Raw genomic sequence first — 11,745 nt, forward strand, 5'->3', positions numbered from 1 at the left:
GACACGTCTTCTGACGAGAGTACAGAAGCTTGGGACTTGCCTATCAGCCAAGCTGAAGTCACTGAGTTGTTAGAAAGCTTCTTGGTGGCAAGGCTCTGGATCTTGTAGGACTGTCTTGGCTAACACCTCTCTGCAGCACCGTTTGGCAGCCGGGGACAGTATCCCTGGATTGGCATACCTGGGTAGTGGTCTCTCTCTTTAAAGAGAGGATCAGGGGTGTGCTCCAATTAGAAAGGGATCCCACTCCTCAGCCTCCCCAGTAAAGTCTACTCCAGGGTGCTGGAGAGGAGGATCTGGCTGATAGTCGAACCTCAGATCTAGGAGGGTCAATGCGGTTTTCATCCTGGTTGCGGCTCACTGGACCAACTCTATACCCTTCATTGGGTGGTAGAGGGTTTGTGGGAGTTTGCCCAACCAGCCCACATAGGTTTTTTGGATTTCGAGAAGGTATTCAACCGTGTCCATTGTGGTGTCCTGAGGGGGGTACTCCAGGAGTATGAATTCCGGAGCCCTCTCTTAAGGGCTTTCTTTTTCTGTATGACAGCAGGAGCTTGGTTCGCATTGCGGGCAGTAAGTCAGATCTGTTCCCAGCGCACAATATGCCTATTTCTTGTTTGGTACCTTACCGGCACGTTCAGTTTGTATGTCCGCCATTGTGGAAAACGACTCGTGAAGATGGACCAGCTAGAACAGGGAGATGTGCGAAAACGTTGGGACCCTTTTTCCACCTGGATCCCCACTCTTTTTCGCCCTCATTTCCCCCTGTTGTCTCACAAACTTGCCCCTTGCATTTTTTACTTCCTCACCTCGGCCATATCTAGACCCACAGCTAGTGGGTCCCTCTAGCGCTGTGGCATGGAATTACATAGCGCAGACCATGCTTCAAAATTTGGGGATAAATCAAAAATATCTGCATCATACCTGTGACAAGCTCACTGCGGCACAGTATAACAAGCCCTTTACACTGTGAATAGCTGTCTTTTCTAATACCTTAACAAAACTTTACCCACTCTCCACTAAAAAAAAAATCAGATGACTTTTGGTTTTAATATGAACTGACCATCTTTGCAGTGCGGTCGTGACTTTAAGCTGAAAAATATTTCACATAAATGTTTTTTTTTTTCCATTAACATGTTTTGCTTTAATCAAAAACCAACAAAAAAACAAGGGTCCCTCCTTCCTCCTCTTTCCTTTCATCACCAGTAGAGACTAGAGCATTCCTCCAGTCGACATGTGCTTTCAATTAGGTCCTCTCATCCATCTCTGGGATGCAGGTGGCTGTTCCACAGACACACACAAGTGCTCTGAGCTGAATGAAGCTGCCACATTGTGAAAATACCATTAAATTGAAATTGTTTCAATCTGGTTCTGAGCATGTGAGTTCATGTGTGTTGAGAGGATCACTGCTAACAACAATAGCGGGCAGCGTTCTTTTCAAAGATTTTTTAATGGGGTATGGAGTGTCCTGATTGCAGATGTTTCATGAGATCGACAAACCGTTTGAAGATTTCATAGTGTTTTATCGTAAGCTTATTAAATTTAACTGAAAGTGAATCAAGCTCAGGTGTGAAGGTAAGAGTCACATTTATTTATCAAATAGGCAGAAATGGTGTTTATATCCATTTTGTTTTGTTTCCAATTTCCCTCCAGGCTGCTTATTTCAAAGGGGGAGTCTGGTAGTCCATGGAAAAAGTAAGTAATTTACATTGTGTTTGGCTAATTTCTTCCCAATTTAGCGCTACATTTGGATGGAAACCCCTATGATTGCCGAAAATTAGTCCAGAAAAACAGATTCAGGAAAAAGGACACTGTTGGGTAGCTGAATGAGTTGAGCTGTCAGATCAGCATGCAGCTCAGCAATGGAAAATGAAACGATTATTAATATGAACTGGACTGGAATGAATCCAGTTTAATATTACTGTAAAGGGTGTGGACCTGTTTTTAAAAAAGGCAGCATTTTGTGTTGCAATGAATCGATATTGAGGTGGAATTTTGGCTTTATTGGAAAATGGTTTAAATGTTGATGTTGACATTCTACAATGAACAATGAACTGGTGACCTGTCCAGGGTCTAACTCCACATCTCACCCATAGACTGCTGGAGATAAGCACCCGCCGTGACCCTGACGGAATGAACGGCAGATGGATGGATGTTTATATTTATGAAAGAGATTTATTGTGTCGCCACGGTAACAACCTATATGGTGGAATTAATTACAGCCTGATATGTTTTCATCCAAACTGGGCCTCCAAAGGATGCTTGGGGTTATGCTTCTGCTGGACTTTGCTGCTTGTCATGACCAGCAAACAGGATGTCTGATGGCCTATGGAAAACGTTTTTTTTTCCTGCTATTCTTCCAATAAGTCCAGATCTATAAGGGAAACAAGTTACTGTTGTAGCTTCAACAGATTTTCTGGATCGCTTGTTTTTCATGAGAGAAAAAACCCAAAAAATAAAACAACAACCTGGTGACCCCCTAAAATATATATTCACTCAGCTACTTAATTTAAGTAATTACTTTATTTTTTTTAAAGGAATGTATTTAGATATATATATATTTTTAAATAATTCTAAATGGTTTTTATTTATTTAATGGGAAAATCAATTATTTCACTATGTTTTTATCAATATAAGTTAGATAAATAAATGTTACATATATTTATTAATTTATGAGACGTTCACATTCCTGTATTTCATGATATATTTTGTTTTTCCATACACCTCTGGAATCATAACACAGTGACTGCGAAAAACTAGCTTACATTTGCATTTGGTGTCTCACGACCCCACAGGGCACCCCGACCCCCACTTTGAGGACCCCTGGTTTATGGAACCCATTTTGACGTCATTAGAAGGTTCTCCCTGGTCCATTTGTTGGGTTCCTGGTCATCATGATACTGATTATTCTCTAATGTTCTCCATTAAAACCCTCTGAGGCCAGAAACAAAACAGCTGCATTAAAAATTTGATTAAATCGCCCACAGTGTGACTGTTTTTTTATTTTTTTTATTTAAGGGTCTGACTATAATTTAGATATGAAAACTTTTCATTAGTAGTAAAAAAAACATTTTCCTTCAGCGTTGCAGTACTTTGTGGTTATCTGACAGATAACGTCCCACTAAAATAAATCCTAGTTTGTGGCTGTAACGTAACAACTTTTGGCTACACTTTGGACTTAACCTGCATTCCCACTGTTCAGATTCTTAAATAAAAGTGTTTATTGTTCATTTTCCGCTTCCTGGGAAACGTCTGCATTGGAGTTCTTCCTTCCTGTTGAATCAGAATCTCTCAGGGTTAAACTTGAGCAGAGCAAAGACGGTCGAATGAATTAATTCTCGCTTTCGTTTGTGTTTGTAGTTTTGGGTGAACGTCAAGCGAGGGCTGTGGTTTATTATTGCTGATTGTACAGGTATACAGCCTCCCGACTCACAAATAAACACATGCGGGCCCTTGTGTGCATAATTCCAATTAGCATAGAGCCCGGGCCCACACACAGAGTCGGCTCGTTTCTGCTCAAGTATTTCCAAATGAAGGCAGCAAAGTGTTTAAACCTGGCTTGACTGAGAAAACAGAAACATTTCTGTACACACACACACACGCATTCCTAAGATGACACATAAATACACCAAATCATGCAGGCACGCTCGTTTATATGTTGGCTCCTCGGTTATTTTCTGTAAATACTCCCTACAATAAGCAATTATGTGATTTGGAAAAGAAAAACAAGTGGATGACGATATCAGACAGTGAATTATTCGTCTGATTTACTGATTTATTTTTCTACTGTTTCATTTTGCTGACAGCAAACAGTAATGATGCCTGTATTAATGAAGATATAAACCAAAGACTGAGAAGGAATCCAGATATTTAGGTTAAGAGTTATTTCAGTCTTTAAGAAGAGAAAACATGTTTGATATTCTCGGTACATCCATCACATATCTGCCCATTTAACACGCCATTGCAGATTCTTGAATCCATTTTTATCCCATCAAGCTGCACCCTCACTACAAACAATTAAAATCTAAGTAAGTCCATTTTTCTTAAACTAAGTGATTTTTTTTTATTGAGCTGCTAGGTGAGACACTTTTCTAATGGGAAAAGACTGTTTAGATCTAAAATTAGAAAAAATAACTACAGCCTATTATTTCAATTCCATAATAAGTATTTGTCTTATTTAAAGGATAAAAATGCTTATTATTATTAAATGGCAAATAATCGTATTTACCTACTCTAATTAAAGGTTAAATGTCATGATTTTGGTGATGATGGCTGGCTTAATTGGTCATTTCATTTACCTGCCTAATTCTGCCCCGTTTCTCATCACTTCTCATCTGTTCTACCTGCTCCTGTTTCTATTTATACTCTTTTGTCCAAGCCATCAGTGCCAGATTATTCTCTAGCCATGTGTGAGAGCTCTCTAGCATACCCAGTTGTGTTTCTAATTCCCTGATTCTGACTAGTTTTTGCCCCTGTCTGATCTGTTTGCCTGACCTGTCTTCGGACTCCTGTTGAACTCCTCTGTGGACTGAACCTGGATCTGCCTCCTGACTTCGACATGGATTGTCCTGCCTTTCTTCGTCTGCTTGGATCTCACCTCCTGCCAGTTCTGCAGGCTTCTAGACTTGGTCTTGTCAGCTGACCGACTGAAATCATCCTCATTCTCTGGGCACGGACTGAACTTAACTATAGACGTTCCTGCTTTAGACGCAATGCCACTGATACCGCAGACCCACTGCCCGTTGTTTGGATAAACGCTTTTTCAGGTATTCCACTGTCGGTCTTGCCTGAATTCTGAGTCATTAAATTAATACAATTATTCTAAGAAATGTTTACTTGTTTTTAGATAGTTTTTGCAGTGCTGAGTCAAATGACTCATTCAGAGAAAAATCATACCCACTAAAGTAAAATAGAGAAGTTTTTGTGAAGAGAAGCCTGGAGCAACGATACCATACCAAGTGCTAAATATTGACCTAAATATAATTTCCAAATAGGATGATACTTGGGTCAAAAGTTATGCAGTGTTGCTTTATGGTCAAATTAAAGATGACAAATAACCCAGCTGTCATGTTTCTGGACTGTGGGAGAAATCTGGAGAATCTGAGCAAGCATGAAGAGAACATGCACACATGTAGCTCCTTAAATCAAGGCAACAGCGCCACCATCAGCAACAATTTATCTCTCACATCGTTATTAATGTTGAATCTATCATTTGCTTAATGCATAACTAAATAGCTTCTCCCTTGTTTTCTTTTTCTGTTTGTGTCGTATCTTAATAACTCATGAAATCGGCCCTTCCAACATCATAATTCACCGAAATATAAGGCACTGTTTGGGTGACAAACATGTGAGGATGATGCGTGCAGCACCCTCAGGTTATAAGCTGAAGTAAAAATGTCACTGACCTGGGTGGGAGAAAACTAGATAGTGTCTGTAAGTAGGTCTAGGGGAAAGATTATCTGCATTGGTTAGTGAGTGAGTAGTGAGCTGTAAAATATCAGATATCAGCTGAATTTCCATTATAGTGCATCCCTACTTAAAATATAGCAAACTGAACTACGAATGTAGAAACAAAACATTTATATTTTCAGATTAGAAAAATCAGAGAACATACCTGCTGCTTCATTAGGTCTCTAACACAAATCTTAGACCAATAGATAGAAGGTACACCATCGTCCTACCATCACAAACATAAACATGTGGAACATTGCCCTGAATGCTTAAAGTCGTATGGAAGCGGCTGTTCCAACCGTTGCATTTCTGAATTCTCCCAAGTGTTGCACAGTTTTACACGAGTGAATAAAGTGAATGTGATTGTGATTCGATTATCAAGGGGGCGGGATTGTTGTGGCAGAAAGTTTGCAAGCACGTTTGGTTGTGGCCAGTTTCTCTGAAGCATCTTACTAACCAGTTAGCAGCTTAGTGCTAATGGGCTCCCAATGGGAAATTCCATTGGGACCAAGTAGCACTAAATTGGTGACTTAGAAACAACACTGTCAAGGATGCTGCTTCAGCAAACCTCATTTTGGTTCATTGCCGAACTGCAATCATTTGAACCAGGTGGGTTAAAGCAGATAGTGTCCCTTCAGAACCAGGATGTTTGAGGTCTACCAGGGCTGTGAGTTCCCTCCAAGACTCAAATGCATATCCGATGTTGACCGCAGGCTACAGGCTTATTGAATCATCAGTGCTGAACTACTAAGATGTCAGTCTGCTCATGAAACAATGTTTTAGTCGTAAAGCGTCTATTGAAAAGGCTAATTTAAAGATATTTTTCAGTAAAAACTTACATAATGCCTCTTTAATGAGCTCAGTACAGCAGGTCAGACCATTTACTGCAACTGCTCTGTCATCAAATGATGCTTCTAAATTTTATTAATTTAACATCCTTCCACATCATATCAAATTTATTTATAAAGCACTTCCAGCACTCAACAGGACCAGTGTTATACACGATCATAAGATACAAATAATCAATCATAAAAACAAAGTGGTGCATAAAAGTAGTAATAAAATAATACAATAAACACAGTAAGACAAAGTCAACAGCTCAGATTGTGTTAAAAGCCAAGGAAAAGAAATGGGTCTTAAGAAGAGATTTAAAATCACAGCTTAGGGGCTTCAGCAGAAAAAGCACGGTCTCCTCTGAGCTTGTTTTTTGTCTTTGGCCCCCTCATTAACAACTGGTCAGCTGATCTAAGGAAGCGAGGGGGTGTGTAGGGATGAAGCATCTCAGACAGGTAGGGCAGGGGAAGACCATTAGGAGCTTTAACAGCAAATAAAAGTATTTTAAAATCAATCCTAAAATGTACTGGCAGTCAATGTAAAGAGTCTAAAACAGGGAGAATATGATAAAATGCTAAAAGACGTGCAGCAGCATTCTTCACCCACTGAGGCTTGGAAATACTTGAATCAATGATGTCCTTTAAAGTGATTAACAGTAATCCACTAACTATGGCGGTTATGGGAGAGTGGCGGCCTAGTGGGTAAGGTATAGAACTTGGAATCCTGAGGTTCTGAGTTTGAGCCCCACTCCCACACTGGGTCTTAACCCCACACTGCTCCCCAGGCGCCTCATGATGGCAGCCCACTGATCCCCAGGGGGATGGGCTAAACGCAGAGGTAAATTTCTCCAATCTCCAATCCAATAAAGTTTAATTATAAAGTTCAATCCAGCCGAGTGGTTACAAAGGGATGGACCCCTGTTTCAAAATGCTGAGGTGAAAGGATAGATTTAACCTTAGCTAGCTGCCTCAAGTTGAAGAAGCAGGATTTTAAAACAGCTCTAATGTGAGATTCAAACTTCAGACAAGCATCTGTTTTAACACTAAAAGTCCCAGAGATACGAGAATTTTCGTCAGCCTGCAGTCCCTCCGCAGTAGTTATCAACTCATGAATCCTTTTCAGATGTAAATGCCCCATTAATGCTGTGGCTGGAGAAACATTCCACCCACTTCAGCTTTGGTTTTAGCTCAAGTCTCTCTCTTTGAGAGTGTTTTACCTGAGAGCCTGGGGGGTGGGGGGGTGGAATCATATCTGTGGTTAACCCCTAAATTGGTAATAAGTAGTGTTGCGCCGATGCCATCTTTTGGCCCCGGCACAGATACCCGATGCCTGGCTGTGCCGTATCGGTCGATACCGATACCATATGTTTGAAATTGGCGTGTGTCTTTGTATATAGATGAAGAACTGCATACTACTTGGATGTAAAATAATTGCCATCATGGCTTTGTGAAGCTGCTGCCTACCTTTGTGAAGCAGGAAAAAGACTAATACAAAGTGAATCAAGTAGAACTTTTTATGCCTACCTGGAATGGGAGACAATAGTTGAATAAACTTTTGGCTCACAAAATGGTATCGGTGCCCTATTTGTTGGTACTCGCCGATGCCATCATATTAGTGATGGATCGAGGCCCTGCCCGATACTGGTATCGGCATCGGTGACACACTAGTAATAAGAGGCCCAACATACTGGGCTAAAGAACCAGTGAAAGTCAGGGAGTCATCACTGGAACTAGCATAATAACCACCTCTGTTTTTCTTCATTGGGTTTCATCCTTTGTTTCATGTAAATATTCAAAGTTTTCTCTGGATGTGGATGAAATTATAGTTTTGGTCAAATCAATGTATTTGCTATAAGAATCATCAAACACCTGTCCAGCTCTAAATCTGCAAACATTTTATAATGTGTTTATATTTGATTAGGTTTGAAATTTGCTTAAATTCATACAGGAACAAAAATATCTGACAAATAAATAAGCATTTTAACATTTACTTTAGACCGATGTTAACAGGATCTACTCTCTGTTGTATGTTTTTCTTTTCTTTTGTGGTTTCATGTTTAACTTATTTTTGTTGGGTTTGATACAGTCATCTTGAAGAAGGCCCCCTGGGTCGTACATGAACCTGGAGAAGACCCACAGAGATGAGAGAAAGCTCAGATTGTCCATCAGAAGGACTGTTTAGGAGCAGAAATCTGCCTCGCTGACCCCGACTTAACCCTCCCTGCTCCAACTCCTCAACAGAAACAAAAACACACAGAGAAACTCACAACGTCTCCAGGCTGTGGAGTCCGTGGAAGCAGTTGGTGCCCATGGAAACGATCCTATTGTTGTTGAGATGCCTGCAGAGAAAGCGAGAAAAACTGATGGACTAATGAAGGGGACAAAGACTGAGTATGTGTCTTTTTAAAAAGGGGCCCTGAGGCCCTCTCAAGAAGGTTTTTTCTTTTGGTAATTTCATGCAAATTAGCTTCAAGCCGATTGGACAAAAGAAATGACAGCGGACTTCAATGACGCCGCTCTGAATGCCATCACACGGACACAAACGGGGAGCTTGCATGTTATTAAAGAGGTAACGTGGACAGACAGGGAGGCAAATAGCTTTAAACATCTCCTGATTTAGTTTTCACATCTTACATATTTTATATTCTGAACAGCAAACATTCGGTAGATTCAATCTGTAACAATTAGGTCATTATTAAAGTTAGTTATTTAGCCACAAGCGTAAACAGTCATAAATCTCAGCCATTTATATTAATTTAGCATAAATTAATGCATCAATTCAGCATTACAGACAAAAAAAAATTGTTTTTAGGAACAGAAACTGTAGCCCCATTTAGACACGACCTTCTGAAAACCCATCCATGCTGAGTTCGGACCAAGCTTGGATCAATTATCGTGCCAAGCTCGGTTCCCTACGACCAATTTACACACCACGCTAGCACGGTTTGTCACCTCCTAGTGGCAATATATGGTACTACTGCTCTCTAGAGGGAAACAAGCAAATCAACATGGCAGCGCCCGTAACATTCATGAAGTTTGATTATAATTGTGATATTTCGTTGTTTGCGGAGAGTCAGGCTTTTGGGAAGTGGATACGACAAACGATAGTCTAATCAGGGCTTGCAGACGGAGGAAACAACGACAGACGTTGAGGTTTATCACACTGCTAAGCAGAATCATCACTGGAAATTGTGTGGCACGGTAGGGACCGACCCGGGTTCGAGAAAGGACCCGTGATCCTTTTGCCGCATGTCTGTTCCCCTCTCTTGTACCCCCTTTTCTGTCAGCTTACTTTGCAAAAACTTGCAACTAGTGCCGCAAAAACCCTTTATAAAAAAAACAAAAAAAAACAAAACAAAACATGGCTACTCTTATGGAAGTCTGATGAAGGAATGGGCCAATATACCAGCTTCACTGAAAGCAAACCTGGTAAGTAGAGTTGTCAACTCCCTGAAAAGAAAAAAAAAAGGGACACCTCATGTGTGTGCCAGCTGATTGCCTTTATCCCTCCTGGCCTGGTGATTGTTTGCTAGCTCCCCTTTGTGTGTGAAATAATTTTTTTTTTTAAACTATTTGACTCAAATCTGCATTGAATTAGATGCATATTTGTGGGTGACATGAACACATGGAAAACAAATTATTATCCAGCTATTCACTTTAATACAAAATAACAAACTTTGCTGAATAAAATAAGTATCTCAAACATAAGCCTGTCCTGCTCAACTTCAAACTGTAAAATTGAACATAAAACAATAAATAAATAGTGAAAATTTTTGGTGTAACAGCAAACTTGGGAAAGCTGGTAAACATATTTGTGCCTTGAATGCAATGACTTTAGGCTACAAAAATCCGGCTAAAAAAAATCATTAGCTCGATGCCACATCATGTGGCGATAGTCTTATTTTTTCCACTTGTATGTCCTCCGTGCTCTTGCAGCATTTCAATTACTACGTTTGTCCCCCATACTGCTCTGTCGTCTCCTTGAGCAGCACTTGGCTCGACCAATAGGATGAGGGTATTCTGGATTGTTACATATATGTTGGTCATTGGTCACAATGCAGGACAGGGTCTGGGAACAAGTTTACCCTAAGTTTTGTATCTAATGTGCCCTTGTTCTTCATTTTCCATTTGCTTTTTACTGGTTATTTTTTTTACTCTCAAATTAATACGGGACAACGTGCGTTCCTTTTCCACTAAATACGGGACAGGTACTTTTATTTCTAAATACAGAACGATTCCGTTTTTAAGGGACGGTCGGCAACCCTACAGGTGAGTGACTTGGAGGAAACCTCTGGCGTTTCCAATAAAGGTAAGGCTACAAAGAACTGAGTTGAACTTATGATTCTGACCTTTGTTTTTAGATATAGTTGTACTCTAACCGAAACTCTGGGTCATCAATCTGTTCTGATTGGAATGTGTTGGGCCGGCTGCAAATTTATAATTTTTTTGTAAACTCTGCTTCAAATGAGATGATGGTTTATTTCATTGTCAGCTGAAATTTAGCGCAGGTGTTGAGGTGAAGGTGAGACACCAGAAATGACACTTTGCAGAACAGCTCACGCTGATCTGCCGCATTGATGCATTCATTTATACAGAAGGAGTTGTGTAAAATAAATGTTTAATTGTATTCTCTCGTTAAAAAGACAGTAGAAATTGTTCCGTCTGTGAATAATCTGGTAAAGCCTTTAAATGGGTGTTTTGAACTGTAAACGTTTTTCTGTTGCTGAAGATGTTTTTGTATGGTTTACTGGTGAACGTTCCTCAGACTGCATCTCATTCTGCACCCCATTAAAACCCCAGCATGCGTTTCTTTTACGTACAGCACCACCAGGCGACCCAACTTGCTGAACGCGTCGTCCGGGACGTGAGCGATGTGGTTGAGGGCCAGCGTCATGGCCTGCAGGGTCGGCAGCTCTTCCAGAGCCTCGACCGGGACTTCGGTCAGAGAGTTGTCATCCAGCCAGAGGTGGCGAAGCGACCGCAGTCCAGAGAAACAGCCGGGTGGGACGTTGACGATGTGATTGGCATCCAGACGGCTGTGAAGTTCACACACAGATAGAAAGCTCTGCATTAAGGCATCTCTAAATAGTTTGAGATGTAGGTTTCTTTTCAACAAATCTAAAGTCAAGCAGGAGATTTGAAGTGGTTCCAGGAACAAACAGGAAACGTCTTCCTCTCTAAGCCCTCCTAGAAGAGGTCCGCACTCACTTACCGCACAAAATGAAAGGCTTCACTAAATCTGAAGTAGTTTAAGAGGAAAATGAGTGTTTAGAGTGTTTGATTAGTAGCAGAGGAATGATCGGCAGGCTGCTCAACAGCCTCTTCAGCAGCCAGACAGCTCTCAGGTCCCACTAACGAGATTTTATCAGGATACCGTTTCTATGGAAAGCTTTTTCAAACATAACATAATTAGAAACCAATTTCTTTTCTAACATTTGCCTCATTTGTTTCTCTTTAGTTTTCT

General features: G+C 40.6%; 1 protein-coding gene across 1 annotated transcript in view; it reads right to left on the bottom strand.

The window, feature by feature from the left end:
- Positions 1-11,745, bottom strand: part of lgr5 (leucine-rich repeat containing G protein-coupled receptor 5) — a 68,942-nt gene that overhangs the window by 24,290 nt on the left and 32,907 nt on the right. The window contains exons 5-6 of the mRNA XM_015381618.1: positions 11,102-11,317; positions 8,549-8,620 (exon numbers count right to left, since the gene is read on the bottom strand). Of these exons, the coding sequence (XP_015237104.1) occupies positions 8,549-8,620; positions 11,102-11,317 (288 nt within the window). The remainder of the gene's footprint in view (positions 1-8,548; positions 8,621-11,101; positions 11,318-11,745) is intronic.

Source organism: Cyprinodon variegatus, unplaced genomic scaffold, assembly GCF_000732505.1.
Source record: "Cyprinodon variegatus isolate N-32 unplaced genomic scaffold, C_variegatus-1.0 Scaffold237, whole genome shotgun sequence".
Classification (NCBI taxonomy): Eukaryota; Metazoa; Chordata; class Actinopteri; order Cyprinodontiformes; family Cyprinodontidae; genus Cyprinodon; species Cyprinodon variegatus.